General features: G+C 43.2%; 1 protein-coding gene across 2 annotated transcripts in view; it reads left to right on the top strand.

Moving 5' to 3' along the window:
• The window catches only part of CRTC3 (CREB regulated transcription coactivator 3), a 91,127-nt gene that overhangs the window by 54,623 nt on the left and 19,017 nt on the right, over positions 1-17,487 (top strand). For both annotated transcript variants that reach the window (XM_019640219.1, XM_019640218.1), the window contains exons 3-6: positions 872-991; positions 7,144-7,205; positions 9,094-9,156; positions 11,373-11,473. In XM_019640219.1, the coding sequence (XP_019495764.1) occupies positions 872-991; positions 7,144-7,205; positions 9,094-9,156; positions 11,373-11,473 (346 nt within the window). The remainder of the gene's footprint in view (positions 1-871; positions 992-7,143; positions 7,206-9,093; positions 9,157-11,372; positions 11,474-17,487) is intronic.

Below are 17,487 nucleotides of genomic sequence, written 5' to 3'. Positions count from 1 at the left end.
CAGAGCTCAAACTCTTGAGCGAGCTCTTAACCAACTGAGCCATTCGGCCGGCCCCCATAGATTTATCTTTAATTTCTTTATACTTTCATTTGTGCCATTTTGGAAATAACGAGTTACAAGTTTTCCATTTGTATTTAGATCATATCTTTTTTTCTCCTCTTAATTCAGGTTACAAACTCAAATGTCTAACACAATGAGTCAATCAAGTGGTTTGGTGTTAGCATTAGAGGCCTGAGACTTGGCATCCTCCTTACAGAGAGCAGCCACTCAGTGTCAGCCCATCACTGCCGTGTGGGACCAGGGTGGCCAAGAGTTTTGATTTTGCACTGGAAACCCCTCAGTGTGAATTTTTAAACATCATCAATTCAATCAAAATTTTAAAAAGAAACTGTACAGAACAAATAGCCCCCAGTCTGTAGCTATCCCATTTTATTTCTGACACTATATCTGTGTTTCTGGGCAGGTATCCAGTTTATTTCTGTTTTAAATATACCTCTTTTACATTTCAAGTGTATTTCCTAGTTTCTGGGATTGGATGTATGAATCCATAGTCCGCTGATTATCCACCTCCTAACTGTGACAACTCTTCTTAACCATCGCGCCACTCGGCCGGTCTTGTGACAACTCTTAATGTATCATTCTTTCAGCTCTCATCTTAACATGCTAAAGACTATTTTTAATTATTCCATAATTATAGAAATGGCTCTGTGTGCTACACTATTTTATTTACCTTGACTCAGGCACAGTCACATACACATATTGTCATGTAGTAAAATTATAAAATCAGTCTTGTCCTTTGTTGTGTTATCGGCTGTTGTTCTAGTGGCAACTTCATGGTCATGGGCCAACTCGTCTTTCCTTCTCTCTGCAGCCATCATTTCATCAAGCTGACAGCGTGCGGGGAACCCGGCACCACGGGCTGGTGGAGAGGCCATCAAGGACCCGCTTCCACCCCCTTCACCGAAGGTCTGGGGACAAGCCAGGACGACAAATATCCTTTTTCATTGTCTGAAGAGAGGATACGTTTTGAAATGTTTGGGAGGTTTTCAGAATTTATCTTCTCTGCAATTCCGCTTTGGCCTCAAAAATCTTCATTTTATCTGATGAATGGAGGCAATAAAAATAAATGAGTTGGAAACTAGCAACATCTCTGCAGCCAAAAATTGGAAGGATCATTGTAGGTGTTTACATTATGAAAAAGTTCACTTTAATGAAGTAACGGAACATAAATAACATGTAACTCAGTCCCACGGCCAAGGCTTTCTCAGCATTTTCTTGAGAAATCAGCAAACTCAGAGTTAAACCTGACTTTGAATCAGCTTCGAGAAATGTAGTTTATCTAGCTAAAACAGATACACAGATATGTGATTTATTGTTATTTCTGTTGACCAGCTGACCTGCTGTTAGAACTTACAGAAGAAATTTTATATGATTTTCTATTTATGGAGTTTCAAACTCAGTAAGTGGCAACTAAAATATAAAGCTGGTATTTAGGAAAATTCTTGTACAGTAATGTATCCTCCTATGCTGTTAACTAGGAATAAAGAAAAGGAGGTTGTGAATTCACCGGACAGTTTTATTTGACCAGTTCTCCTCAGGGGCTGAAGCGGGGTACACTGCCGGATGCCCAGCATTGTGTCGAGGGCTTTGGGGGCACAGACGGAGCTGGATTTTGTGGGAGAGGACATAGAACAACATGCCAGGAGAGCCTGTCACTTCACTCTTCTCACACACAGGGAGAGGGAGGCGCTGAAAGGCGGGGTGAGTCTAACTGCTGAGCTGAATTCCTGGCAGTGATGGTGGAATTGGCTTCAGAAGCCTAGAAACCAGGAAGTAGGGGGGAAGGGCACTCATGTTGACTGAGCACCTACCCATGCCAGGCACTGTGCTGGGCAGCTTAGGTGTCATTTAGTCGTTAAAACTCACTGAGTAGTTTATTGTTTTAACCCCTATTTTCCAGTGAGGAAACTGAGCGTCAGAGTTGCTTGCCCAAGATTCCAGTGCTGAGTTTGGAGGGGCCCACATTCAGCCCAGGTCAAGCTGACTCTGGTCCTGGGCCACTCCCCACCCTACACCACACCATCCACTCAGTCGTGCCCAGAAGGCCAATGGGAGGAGCTGTGGGGACAGAGGAAGCTGCTGCTTGTCTTACCCTCAAGCTTCTTGCAGTTTTTCACGTATTTGGAGGCAAGGATCACCACCCCAGGGAACCTTTATTTCTTCCTCTTTTCTGCCCCCCAGGGACCCACCACATTCAGTCCACTGAGCACCCTGACTCCTAGTTTTGTGCATCATGTGGCCATTATCAGGGAAAGTGAAGATGACAACTGATGTTGAGAATTCCTTTCTGGAATATGCAACAGCTTTTACATATAATGCAAAAGGGAAAGGAGAATTGAGGCAATTCTTCAGCTATTTCACATATGTGATATATGTGTGGGTGGAGCAATACATGAAACCATTCTCCAAATTGCTTGGAATTTGTAGGCAAAAGACTGAGTATTTCTTTGCTTGACTTAACAATATACCTTTTTCTAATTTCTCAATTCCCTCTTTCTATGTAGGTGTTCTTTCTAAAATGTGCATGTGTGTGTATAGTTATCTCAGATCCTTTTTGCAGCAAGTGTAGTCTAAATGCAAACACATACTCACAGCTTTTATAACCAAAGGAATACCTTGGAAGCGGAGGAATGTTCATTCACTCAATGACTTACGCACCTACTAGTGTTGACACCCTTGTAAACACTGTAGATATTATGATGAACATAATATGGTCCCTGCCCTCAAGTGGCTTATAGTTCAGTGAGGGAGGCAGCCACAGCTGTGTGCTGAGCTGTAGCTGAGGCAGCTAAAGGGCTGTGTGAGCTCATGGGAGGTGCAGCCTGAACCAGTCTTGACAGGATGGAGAAGACATCTGGAGGAAAATCTGAGGTTTGAAGGATAAGAAAGAAGAAACGGGATAGTGTGTTCATTTATTCAACAGATATTTACAGAGTTCTTTCTCTGTATGAGACACACTGTTCTAAGCATGGGGGACTCAGTGGTGAATAGGACAGACATGTCCCTGTCTTCTTGAGTTTATAGCCCTGTGGGAAATGACAGATAGCAAACAAGTAAAACATGATTAAGGAAAATAATTCCCGTTGGTTGTAAGTGATGTAGAGAGAGGAATGCAGCTGGGAAGGGAATGTTCCAGGCAGAGTCCCAGAGGGGAGCTACACTGTGTTCAGGGGACGCTCTTTTCAGGTAATACGTTATAGGGTGTGACTTGACCTTCTATGTGGGTCAACTGTGAGAGCAGCAGCAGAGCAGATCAATTCTGTAGACTGGACACCAGAGGTGGGGAGAAGCAGCAAAAACCCAATTAGTATATAGATAAATGAAAGGTGTTCAGCAAACAGTACAGTCATGAGATGCCTCGCTGTATTATCTTCTTAAACACCTAACTGGGACTGGACTTCTGATTCAAAAACTAGTCCTTTGGCATAGGCCTGCCCATTAATGGACAGTGGGTCCCTTTTGAGGAATCGAGGGACCATGAGCTCCTGGTAAAATATAAAAGTGGGATGATTTTATGTTGAAGATATTAACATGTTCAGGAGAACTTGAAGGAAGAGGGTTGTGATTCTATCTTTCTTTTTGTGCCTGCATTCGTCTGATTTTGAAATAATTTGCTTAAAATAGTTGCCTTTCACACTTATGTATTACCCCCAGTGAAGTTTTATCATTTGAAAGCTTCAACACTGGTTTGAATCGTTGTTAGAACAAAAAGAAGACATGTATTCAGAATTCTCTTGTGACAGCTGTTTCTTGGCTGGAGTGTTGTTTTAGAATGGGTAAACTTGCCTGGACTAGGGTTCAGCCTGATAATACAGTGATCTTAGATGAAATGAGCATTGTTTAACAAATACCCAGCTTCCTCCCAGAGTGGGTAGCCAGGGAGATGCCTTCCGCGGTGGGCGGGCGGCATAACCGCAGAGGAGGCTAGTGCAGTGGGCTTTGCTGTTGACATGAGTGGCCGCCACAAGCAAAAATGAGGGCACTGACCAGTGGGGCTCTGTCTGGGGCCTCACTGAGGCAGAGGGGAGGCTTGAGAACATCGAATAGGAGCTCTGCTGCCTTTCTGCAGCAGCTCACGTCTTCAGCAGCCCTTCTCGGTCCTCACTCTTCAAGGGCAGTAAACATGGATCCCAAACACCATCTTGTTGAATTTCTGAACCATTAACATACATTGACAGCAAATGTAATAGTATCTCAGACCCGTGGGTAATACATTGGAAAAGAAGGGAAAACACTGACGAATCATAGAAAATGCCTTCCTCTAAAAGAGGTGTGTTTTTAGAAAGAGTAAACCGAATGTTTAGAAAATTTCTGATTTATATTCCCAAGAAGGTTTGAGAGTATACTGCATCTAGGAAACTCATATGAACACTCGTGAAGAGATGCCATAAGACCTTCTAGTTAGGAATGGCTTTCTCTTTGGAATGGCCTTGCTTTGATTCTTTTCATACAAGGAGATGAAAATTTGGGGACATGGGTTTATAGAACACTGTTTCTTTGAAGTGCCGGCTTGTTACATTTGAGAAACACTACTCTCCTTGGAGCTTCTCTTTTAATAGTAGGGCTCTGAGAAGTCCTGCAGTTGAGAAACTTCTTATCTTTAACCCAGGGTTTCCAAAATTTATTCGATCACAAAACCCAGTTTTTACCTAACACCCATTAGAGATTTCTACCTCAAAGAACAAGGAAATGCTGATTTTTAGTTTTAAGGGGAAAATATTCAGAATCAAAATTCCACATGCCACCTATTTGTCACTCATATGCTGAGGCAACAGGAAAATGTTCTCATATACATGAAGACTCAAAAAGATCCCACTCATACACCCCCCCGCCCGCCCAACACTTGACTTTCAGATGTACTCACTCTAGCAGGACATACTTGGAGGTAAAGGGACAAGAGGAAGTAGAATGATGGTGAAGACATAGTTGAGAAATGACAAAGGAACCAAATTGTGACCAGTTTCATATATTAAATGTGACCCTGGAACTCATCTTGGTGGGTGGGTTCGATTAAGCAGATGCCAGGTTCACTTATCCCACCAGCTGCATGGGAGGTCAGGCCTGACACTGGGAGAACAGAGTTCCAGAGGGTGGGAGGGAAAAATGGCAGGCCCTCAGGCAGGTGCACTTACCACAGGGAACAGGAAGCCAAAAGAAGAAGCCTCTGTGCTCACCACCCACGACGCAGGCAGCACAGAAAAGTGACGGGTGGAACTTCGGAGCTTCTGTGGCTCAGTGACCCCACCCATGGGTAAACGGGCCAACAGATGTCCTCTCTTATCAACAGAAGAGCTACTCCCCTTCCTTTGGGGAAGAGTGAGTAAGAACTTGCCCTCTAACACGCTCCAAGTAGGGAAGGACTGAGGCAGGAACGGGAGAGGGATTTTCCTCTGTAGGACTGCAGGGAGCTGGAGAGAAAGAACAGACTGGGTTGACTGAGGTTCCCAACTGGAGCGCGCAGCAGGTAGATGGCGCCCTCCTTTAAATATGATGGACTCTAACATTAACATCAGAAAGGTGAAAAAGCTAACTCATACCTCAGCAGTGTAATAATCGATGTTTGATCATTATGTTCCTGTTACACCGCTGCATTCTAATTTGTATTACCAGGACTGGGTAATTGGACTTGATGAATTCAAGGATGGCAATTGTGCTGAGAGAAGTGGTTGATTCCTGCTTCATGAAATTAAACTTTTCTGGATAGGGATTCATCCAACTCTAAAGAAAAGAGAAAGACAGATACCCACAGGTTATGAGATTCAGGGCCTCCGGCCTAACGGCTCTGCCGACTAAAATACTGATATGTTTCATCTCTGAAAGGACCTTCTTATTTCTTTATCATCGTTTCCTCCTCTGTCTCCTACTGTGATCTTTTCTTAGCTGTATTTCATATAATTAAGCCTGATAGTTAATGTTGAAGACATGTCTCTCTTTTGAATAATCTCTTGTTTTATTGTATTGACTCAGATTCAGGTTAAGAAATAAAATAACTAGACATGACAAAATCATACACAGAAAGTGAAACTTGCGATCATAATGCTTCTGGCAAAGGAAACATTTCACACTGAATCATTAAGAATTCATTAGTTTCCACATTTTCTTAATGCCAGATTCTGTGTTTACCTGGGATGCCCAGCCCACCCTATGTGTAGGTCCTGTTTCCTCCTGAGCCCAAACGTGAAGGCTTCTTTTATAGAGAATCATTGAAGATTTGTTAGCAGGAGAATAATGTTATTAAAAATGTTTTAGAAGGCTATTCTATGGGTGTCATTAACTAAATTAACCAAAATGTCTTTACTGCTCTCATCATATATAGTGCAGCTTCACATTTGTTTCTTCATGCCTCTGGAATATGTTCTCAGTCATGCTAGGGCCGCTGAAGACTTCAGAGTTTATCAAATGGAGCCCCTGACAACACAAAGAAGTTTGTAGTTCTCCACAATCTAATGCAGCTCTCTTTTGATTATAAGTAACAAGAACCCTCCTCAATTAAAAAAAAAGAAATGTATTGGCTTTTGTCACCCAAGGGCTATATCCAGGGCTTCATACAACATCTCTGAGAGTCTGTACCTGCGAGGTGCCACCTCTGTGTTGCCATCATATGTAGACAGACTTTCACCACCTCAACTGGGGGAGCTCCTTTTTGTCCCCTCAAAAGCACTCTCTTTGGACCTGTTTGTGTCATAAGCCCATCCCTGAATCAATCGCCATTTCTAGGGGATAAGGTACTGTGACTGGAAATACTAGGCCTGGGTAACCTCCCATGGGACAGGGAGGCCTGAATAGAATGACCGCTTTACCAGGTTTGGGTGGGGGCAGAGGGAGTTCATAAAAACAAAAGATGCTAGACAGGCATAAAAAATAAAAACACCCCACATGAATCATGCAAAGACGGCACTGGTTAGAAGACAGAGGAATGGACTTTCCAGAGGAAGTTGATAAGAGAAAGCATGGAGGAAGAGCTATTGGGTGTAGAGATGAAGATAAGAGCCAAAAACTCAGTTGTTTGACTCCACAATTCTAGTGTCTTAATTCTGCTTCACCTTTTCATTATGTTTATTTTTCCTTTATTAAAAATTTTACTTTGATGGTAGTACTTTTGGAGCCAACTACTCCTCTCTGCCCCTGGATGAAAGTTGGCCAAGGTAAGCAAGCCATATTTTAAAGATATGATGGACATGTGTTATTTTTGGATGCTTTCACTTTATTTTATCTACCTTGAATGTTGTTTTAGAAATCTCTAATATAAATCATAGAATCTTGTTTTCTCTTATAAAACTTAAGTCTTTTCATGTATAATCATATGAAAATCTAAAATGAAAAGTTATTTAAATAAATCTAGAGTTTCATTTTTAAAACCAAACAAACACATTTGGAATACATTTACCAATATAATACCCTGATTTGGTATTCTTATATTTGAGACATGGAGAAATAAATTCCTGTCCTCAGGGTGTTTTAGTAAGCTACTGAAAGGAACATAAGTTTTGGTAAGCTCCCCAAATGCTAATTTACACAGTGGGTTTGATTTAGGGTCTCTGAGTATTTTGGTATACAGAGGGTACATAAAAAACAAAACAAAACTGAGTGTCTTTTAGTATAGAGGGTAACAGAATGTAAAATTAACTGAAAACTGTGTGTGGCATCATTTTCAGATCACCAGGTCAGATTTAGGAGGCATTTTAAATGTGCATACTGAAAATATGGACCTTTCTGGGTTGAGGTCTCTCTCTCCGTTGTCTGGGCACATGCTGGCCTGGCACTGACTGTGGGTGACGTGGGCAAGTCCTGGGGAGGACCATGTGAATGTGGGCGACAGCTGCCCTACCTCAAATAGATTTTCAACTACCCTCAAAAAATCTTGGGACTCAAGGTTGTAGAATCAATGCAGTACTTTCTTTTAAATCATAGAAAGATGATATTTTGAAATATCAAACTGATATTTTAAAAATTTGTATCCAAGAAAAAAAATGTCTTATGCTTTCCAGGCACTAGGATTAGTTAGATTAATATTTTCATAAAATGGATAACTGTAAGTTATATTCCTCTTCACGGCCCTCTGAATGGGAATGCAAAGCTTTTGCATCCAGGATTGCCCTACACACACACTTGGGCTATGTGTAATGGGTATTTTTCACACATCTGGAGTAAGACCTTATATCCCCTAGAGAGGAGTCCATCATAGATTTGAACCATTTCCAAAGGCATTCAAAGGTGCTTGTTCACCCCTCTTTTTAAAAAATTCGTTATATGCCCATCTAGCTAATCCCATTCTCATGGCTTGTGGTAGTTTTTATCTTAGAAATCAGAAATCATAGGAACTAGAGAGATCATTCTGATCTCATTTTAGTAATGATGAGCAAAATGAGGGTTTTTTTTGGTATTTTTTTTAAGGTTTTATTGGGGAGTTGGGGGAGGGGAACAGTGTTGGGGAATTGGGGAAGGGGACCAGCCAAGTTGTTGTTCTTCAGTCTTCATTGTGGAGGGCACCAGTTACCATCTGGCTTCCCGTCGGCAGCTCGTGGCCTCTAAGCTCAAGGTGCTGTGTTCAGTCTTAGTTGCGGGTGGGTGTAGCCATCGTCCCATGCGGGAGTTGAACCAGCAGCCTTGTTGTTAAGAGGGCACGCTCCATCCACTGAGCCATCCGGGTGGCAGCTCAGCTTAAGGTGCTGAGTGAGTTTAGTCTTAGTTGTGGGTGGGCATAGCCCACCATTGAACAGGTAATCTTGTTGTTACACCAGCTGAGCCATCCTGCCACCTGTTGGCAGCTCAGCGACAGCTCAGCTCAGGTGCAGCATCACTGGCCCATGTGGGAATCGAAACAGCAGCCCTGTTGTTCAGAACTCACGCTCTTAAGTCAACTTTTAACCAACTGAGCCACTCGGCCAGCCCCAAAATGAGCATTTTGAAGTGACTTTCTTCAGGCCATATGGCAAGGTGAGTGGAAGAGGCAGTTCTCAAACCCAGGTCTGAGTCTCTCCTTGTTTTCTGTGGATTGAAATCTTTTTCTTTTTGTTATTGTGGCTTTTAAAGGCAGCAGCCCCCTTGGAAAGAAGAAAAGCATCCTGGGTTCAGGCTGACATCTGCACTTAACAGGTACATGGGTTGTTTCCTAGTAGAAATAACTTTTACAGAAGACCAAACCATATGATTTCCCTGATGTTCTCTCTGTATTATCCAGTTGCCAGAGTATGTTCGTATCAGTTGTATTTCTATGAAGTGTTAAAAAAAACGCAAACCTCCCACCATTTACTGAATATCCACAGGGGACAGTATAGCACAGTGTAAGAGCATAAGGTCTGGGGTGAGACTGCGGAGTTTGTCTCTTACTGTGTGACTCTGAACAAGTTATTTGACTTCTTTGGGCTTCGGTTTACTCATCTAGAAAAGGGAGATAGCAGTACCTATATCAAGGGATGGTTGTGAAAATTAAATAAGACAATATATGTGAGAAAGGGTAAGTATTCAATACACATTAGCTATTGTCATGATCACTTTGGGCCAAACTCTAGTGGTAAGTGTTCTACATAGGTCATTTTTTCAATCCTGATAACATCCGATAAAGAATGCAGTTTTTTTTTTCTGTTCTAAGAGGTTAAATGACTTATCCAAGACCACTTAGCTAATATGTGATGGAACTGGGATTTAAAAACAAAACAAAACAAAAATCTTGGTATAGTGCAAAATTTTAAGCATACACAAAAGGGAGAGGAGTTACACGAAGTCCCTTGTGCCTGTCTTTCAGCTTCAGTCCTCAGCATTCTGCCAGTCTTGTTTCTTCTCTATCCCCCACCTCCCACCCCCTTCCCACCACCGGCTAGATATAGTCTTAGCTAGATATAGTCTTTCACCTGTAAATATCTCTAACTGTATAAGGCTGATAAGAACCTTTAAAAAATGTATATATATATACATCTCCACAATGCCATTATTATACTTAACAAAATTAATAACTCCTTAATATTATCTAATACCCAGTCCATATTCAAATTTTCCTAGGAAGCGCCCCTCTAGTTGCTAGGTGGGGTGCTGCCTGATTCATGAATTGCTTAATAAAGGATCTTCAAAGGAAAAAACAAAAAACAAAAACCATTTCCCAGGTGTTTCTGCATTTGATGTTTTCTCTTGAGCCTCTCCAAATCTGTAAAGGAGTTAGAATCGGAACCCAGGGCTCTCTGATCCAGAGTCCACGCTCCTCCTTTTGCAACACGCAGGCTCTGAACTGCTTCTCTTCGTCTGAACACAGCACAGCCTCGGTGCACGGCCAGGCCACGCGACTTAATGGCCACACAGGGCCGTCACCAGGAACAGACCACAAAGAAGCATTTTAGGCTGATTCGAACTCCATAAGTTCTTTTTATGGTTGACAGTTTGACCCTTGGATGAGATAATAATCATCTCTTAGAGTTGAGGCTGAGTAAATTGGAGCTGTCTGGGGGAATTTCAGTAATATGCTCTAGATCAGCGATTCCTGAGTTTTTTGTCTTAGGGACTCCTTTACAAACTTAAAAACCATTGAGGCCCTAGAGTGTTGGTTTATGTGGGTGTATCTATTCGCAGTTATCTATTGATGTTAGAAATTAAATTGAGAAATTTTAAAGAGACACTAATGAATTTTAAAATAGCAAAATAAAAATAATAAACCTATTACATGTTAACATAAATAACATTTTGTTAAGAAACAGAATTATATTTTCCAAAACAAAAATTTTACTGAGAAGAGTGGCATTGTTATACCTTTTACAAATCTGTTGGAGGTAGCTGGAGTCTTTGCTTATACATTCGGTCTGTGGTGACATCACATGGCACATTGCTACTGGAAAACTCCACTGTGCTTGTCAGAGAACCAGAGTGAAAGGGCAAAGAGCATTTTAGTGTTATCTTGAAAGTCGTCTTGACTTGCACTCTCCCTGAAAGGGTTTGAGAACCTCTGCTGTCGGTGGTCCTTCATAGAGGAGGAGTTATTGTCAGTGGAGAAAAAGCAAGTGCAGCCTCAGAGAATATACTTGTCACAGCGAGGAGTGGGCAGGTCTTAGAGGCAGCCATGAATCCGAGGCCCACCTTGTTCAAATAGAACTCAGCTTCAAGTTGTAAGGTTGTGCAAGTACAAATTAAAATCATTTCGGGTGTGGGTGACCCTCAGGGGCTGTTGTTGATGTAAGTGACTTCAGGTAGGTCCAAACCCCTCATTTATGGATTGTTGTAAATGGATTACCCTTACCTTCTCTCCTGCTGGTCATTTTCAGCAAAGAATATTGCATTTTCACTAAGGAAAAATGGATTTTCAGCCAGACTCTCTCTTACCCCTTTAGGACCAATTCTGATTCTGCTCTTCACACGAGTGCTCTGAGCACCAAGCCCCAGGACCCCTATGGAGGAGGAGGCCAGTCGGCCTGGCCGGCCCCATACATGGGTAAGACCCCCTGCCAACAGCAGCTGTGCTTTGTCAGTCTGTCCTATAGGAGCCTAAATGGTGTGTGCATTTGCCCAGCTTGGGAGTCTGCAGAGAAGACGCGCCTGGCAGGGAAATGTGTGTGGATGAAATGAGAATGGAACTTAATGCAGTCACATGCTTCGTTCCCGCCTCTTCCCTAGCAGGTTCTCCCTCCTCGGGCTCTTTCAGCCCTGGAGTTCTCTCTTCCCCACCTCACCCATCATTTTCACATGGACTCATCATAACTTTCTAACCGGTCTCCTCATTTCCAGCCCTGTATCCCTCTAGTGTAGTTTTATGTGGGTTCTCCGAAGGTCCTTTCTTCCCATCCAGAATCTGAACAAACTGAAAAATAAAACCAGCAGTGACAGATAGAGCTAAAGATCACCTTTATTACTGACAAGAGGACGTGGCTTCTCTGTGTGGGTCCGTGCCTGTTATGACTGAACCCCAGAATGAGGCCGACTGCCCCAGTGGCTGGCAGCATGGGCCCGGGTGGCCTCCGTGGGAGGAGTGCTGAGGTCAGACTGAAGGGCAGGGCCAAGCAGGGAAGTGCTCTCGAGGGAAGACATGCCCTGAGCAGAGGAGGGGGCTGAAGTGAGGCTGGGCATTGCCTGCTCGGTTGTTCCCCATTTGCTGGGCAGACCATTGCTCCACCATCCTTGAGCCAGAGTGAGTAAAGGGGGAGAGAGAGGCATATTCATGTCTTCTGCTTCCAGAATAAACACAAATCGGATCCTATGAGTCTCCTGCTTAAAATGCTCAGTGCCACCCCTCACCTCCCGGAGATAGTCCAGTCTTTCAGTCCTGGAATGACAGGAGCTCCAGGACCGGGCCCTCACCCATGGTCTCCCTTCTCACCTCACTCCCCAGCCTCACTCCCCATGTTAGCCATGTGAACCACACTGGGTTCTGCTAATATTTCATCCTATTCCTATCTCCCCTCTTAACTTACCCCTGGCCTACCTGATCACCCTCAGCTTCGTAACCATTTCTGTGGAGCCATCCTTGACCTTCCTCTCTTTGCCAACCCAGAACTACCCATGTCCCTCTAACATCCCACAGCTCCTCCATGCAGGTGGCTATCGGCACCTGTGTCACTTGACTGCCTTCCTCATGGTTGTGCTTCACTCCTTGTGCTCAGCATAGATTTCTTGAAGTCCGCACTTTAATGGTCTTACCTCCAGCATAGTCAGTGCCTGGGTGGGAGGAGCCCTCAGTGATGGGTACGTGTGCAGAGCACCCACTAACACCCACTAGACGCTGAAATCTAACCTGCCTTCTTGGGGCTTATAATCGAGTAGGAACAATGGTTTTGAATTATACATTCCACGTGCCAGTCAATATTCCAGATTGACTCTTGTCCACTATCAGGTAGGACTTTATGTTTGGTTTTGAAACAGGTGTAAATCTTTAGCTAAGATAACACTAGCTTGTCTGGTGTTCTTTACTTTTTAGGCAATTTAAAGCTCTTTCTGAGAGAACATTCCTGGTCTTGTTTTCTTGCATATAGTAGAAATAGGATTTAATAACAATTTTTGCTATATTTGTTCCCTTGGTGCAGTTCAGAGATGGCTACATTTGCCTAAACAGGTGTTTTCTTGTGAAGTATGAGATCTTTTATTATAGAATTGGTTAGGGCCATCTAGCCATGTTTCTGCACGTGGGAAGAGGAGAATAAAGCTGGCAGTTTTGTTGGAATTGGATATGGGTTAGAGAAGTGGGATACCTGGGGAGATGGAGTAGTTTAGCTTCAGGATAAGTAGAGATGGGAATAGATGGACAAAGCGTAAGAGAAGCAGAGACTGCTCAGTGGGGGCCCTGTGAGACAGCAAGGTCTTAGTCTCCCTGGACTGGGAGGGAACCAGATTGATAGATTTTTCCCTTAACCCCAAATAAAGAGCTGCATTTATGCCTCTTGCGTTTCTTCATTTGTGTTGCCCTCTGAGCACAGTTTACTCTAGAAAGGGCCAAAGGCCTAAGGAGAACAAGGAAATTAGAGGTAATTGAAGTAAGGAGCTTTTGAGGCTTGCATGCAAAGAGAAAAGAGGGTAACTAAAGAAAATGATTAATTGAGTGCAGTATTTATGCTAAAAGTGAGCTAGCCTCTGAGGGAAGAGGTGAGAGATGTCAGAAGGTGTAAGTGAGGATGACTAAGAAAAGCAAAAGAATGTAAATGTTGATCCTGATAGGCTGAGCAATAGGAAATCAGAAAAAGAAAGAATTCCTAGACCAGAATTCCTTGGTTGAGTTAAGAATCATGGTGGGTGCTCCTTTTCACATCAGCATTTAAAAATTGTTGGGCCACAGTATCTGACAGCCATGGAGGGTGGGCTGCCCTCCAGCCTGAATGTCTGAACCATGTGGTTGCTTCTTACAGTTGCCTTGCAAGTATAGCAGAACTCAGAAACATCCAAATATGGATGTGTTTACACGGGAAGCCAGTGTGTTTAAAATATTATTCAAGTCTCCAAGGATGGGAATTATTTCTGGAGAATTATATTTGCTGGTGGGAGCTATTTTAAATAGTTTCATGTATTTTCCCCCTGTAATTCATTAAAGCTTTTCATTTTCTTTTCCTCTTGGATTTTAAATATATCAACTAGCTTTGCAAAAAGGTATTTCTTATTATAGGACCAGCCAAATAAAGTAACGATTAAAAAAGTGATGGGAAAATATAATTAGGTCCCAGAATTGGGCTCAGTAGTGGAAGCAACGCTGACCGCTCTTTCCCTGGGAATCTTTCCTGAGCAGAATTATGGAGCCTCAATTGATGTTCCCACTATTTGTGTTATTGTTGTGAGCAGATGATAAAGGAGCATCTGCTCACAGCTTAACTACATGAGCAATAAACTTTGATACATTCGTGAGCAGAGGTTTGTATCCCAAGAACATAAAGCCATTATTCTGATGCATGGTTAGTAATTTTCATAATGGTTATTGAATTGCATGACAGTTAGGCATAAGTGATAAGCCGTTGATATAAGTGACAGAAATAAACTTTTATACACTCAAACAAGATTTTTATAACTTCTCTCGTTTAATTATCCAGAATCTATGAAAAGTACCCTTTCCCTGGCACTGTGTGCAGTTTAGTTATTATTTCACACACATACACAGGCATTCAAGGGCTCTCTGTGACACTTACCCTGTCCCAAAGCCTAGGACTGTCCCCTAACTCTTCTCAGCTCACCTCCAGCCTGTGAAGGAGGGGTGGTCCATGTCCTTTCGGGGAGCAGCCTAGAGCTCAGGGCGGGAGAGTGTGGGATAGCTGTGTTCTCCACACCCAGAGCCCCAGAAGCTGAGTACGGCCATCTCTGGGGATACAGCCCTGAGCTGCTCCTCTGGGACAGGTATAGAGAGGCCAGGATGTCGGTGACCTTTCAACAGGCAATATGCTGTGACCTGCATAGCTAAGGGAAAGTTTTAAAATACAAATAACCCTGAAATAAGTGAGCCTGTTCATGATGCAGATAGGAGGGAAAGGGTCTGGACACAAGCATTCCAGATCATAAAGAGAGGCATACGGTGTCACCCAGGTGTCAGGAGGGCCCAGGATGAGGAGCTGAAGCCCCAGAGGCTTCTTAAAGGACCCAGTCTGGTTACGGGACGTACCTCTTGCTGTCCCTTTGCTCAATGAACCAAGACTGCTAGGAGTTACTTTAGATTTGTCACCATGGGAACAGGGAGAGGGAACATAGTCTCTGTTACACTGAGGAGGTCACCCTCGGTGGCTCTGAGACTGTGAGGTTTCCTGGGACACAGATGCAGCCTTGGTCACTGCTGTCCCATCCCCTGTGGGACGGATGTGAGGGAGTGTCCTCTCTTTGCAGAGATCTAGTCACAAGGCATTCCTTTTTATTTTTAACCCTTTATTTATAGCTGTATCCCAGGATATTTTTTATCCAGTAGTAAAAATCCAGGCTTGGATATTTTGGTCATATGTTAGCTTGGTGCTAACATATCAGTTGTCACCATTGTCATCCTTCGGTCACCTAAACTCCAAACCTGGGTGTTGTCTAATGCTATCCTTCCACAGCTGACACCATTCAGTAGCGAAGTCCCGCCACTCTACCCTCGTATCTGTCCTCAGAGCTGATACCCTACTTCCTGCCTCCTGCCTGAACTGTTCTGTTGGTTGTCACCTGGTCACCTGGTCTCCTGCCTTTAGGCTTCCTCCTTTCAACCTGTCTCCCACTAGGCTGTGATTACAACTCTCTAACATTTAGTTGAATCATGACCAAGATCTTGTATCACCTACATCATGCCAGCTTTAGGGGCAGACGCCCTCAGCGCAGCCTCATCCCCTCTACCTCCACCTGCGCTCTGCCCCTTCCGGATATACTGCCTGCCCTGCCCCTCCCTTTCCTCCATCCCCTTCTTATCTTGTCTTCACACTGGGGCATCCCCTTCAGCCTCGTTCCCAAGTGTCTAGATCCCTCCAGATACAACAAGTTGGACATTCTGAAGGCACCCAGCCCCGAGTTCTCATCTTGGAACTTACTAGCAGTGTGATCGTGGGGGTGTTAGCACCTACCTCACGGAGTTGCTGTGGGGATGATGTGCCCGGCACATAGTAAACGCGCAGTGATGTTAGCTATGATTATAATCCGTGTCATTATCCTCAGTGTCTAACTCAGGTGTCACCTCCTCCACGAAGCCTTCTTTCTGTTCCAGTCTGGGAGAGAGGGTGGCGCTAATGGGGCATCATGTGGAGTGCCTGCTCACCACTCAGGCGGTTTCACAGGGCAGTCCCCAGTTGAGCCCTCATGTTGTAGGAACAGGTCAGCCTTGCTAATTAAACGCAGAGTGATTGGTGTCTTGGTGAGGGAGAGAAGCAGCACCAGATTGCTGTACACAGTAGGTTTTTGATTTGTAATAGGGCAGTCACTTCTCAGTGATCAGAATGGTCAAGAGCCTTGCCCTTTCACGATATGAGGGTCCCAGGGAAGCCAAAATATGAGTCAGAAGCTTCTCTCTTCTCCTTCTGACAGTGCCGATTGGTCTGTGCACCTCATTTACTTCTGTTCATATCGCCTATCTTTAGTTGTGTTAACTCATGATGAAGCTATAGCCTAGTCCAGGTCTCTCAGAGTGTCCTCTCGTTTTTCTGTGCACTGAAATAGTTTTAAGTCACTTAGATTCTGATTCCATGGGCCTGAGAGAAATCCTATGTTGATGAATGTGCTTAATTTATCCACCTCTTCATGCTCCTAGGGATTCTCAGTGTTGAACTGCCCCCCAGGCCCCACTAAAATTCTGTGTCATCTGCCTGCATCACAGAATTGGCTTCCATGTTCTACTCACCTGCACTCTGTCCCCAGCTGCACCCGGCACTTAGTGCAGGGGGTTAATCAATACATGTTGAATGAATGATTATTAGCTATTTAGCATAAGTTTTATAGAGTAATCAGGTTAACTTATAGATTAAACTTACCCAGAAACTTATCTAAACTTTTAAGTAAGCGATATTTTTAAAAATTTAAGTAAGCGATATTTTAAAAAATTTGTCCAGTTTTTACAGAAAACTCATTTGGTATATTTGACTGCTCCAGGGAGAATGGTAACATTACATTCTTGGCACAAGACTTTGGTTTTAACCTAGAGCAATAGGATATGCTATACTTATCTGCAATATATTTTATGGATTAAAAATACTTTATTCATCCAGAATTTATTTAAAGCCAAATTTTTAAAATTTTGTGAATAACCATCCCATATACTATTTAAATTGACTGAGACTCCAGATAAATTACTTTTTAAAAATAACTTGACTATTTGCAAGAAGTATATAAGGACATACAGCATGGAACTTCCAGTTTGTTCCTCTGAGTACTGAGGGTAAGTGGGAAGCAGTGAGGTGGACTTTCAGAGTTCTCTGCCCTCCCCTATGAGAATGTTTGGAAGAGTTTTGATCTACACTTCTTTTCTTTGTGATCTGAATGAGTTTCTCAGACTTTGTAAATTGTTCCTCTTTCAGGACAGAGACAGTA

Source organism: Hipposideros armiger, unplaced genomic scaffold (assembly GCF_001890085.2).
Source record: "Hipposideros armiger isolate ML-2016 unplaced genomic scaffold, ASM189008v1 scaffold_48, whole genome shotgun sequence".
Lineage (NCBI taxonomy): Eukaryota > Metazoa > Chordata > Mammalia > Chiroptera > Hipposideridae > Hipposideros > Hipposideros armiger.
Note: the sequence above shows the minus strand (reverse complement) of the source record. Positions and strands in the feature narration are given on the sequence as shown.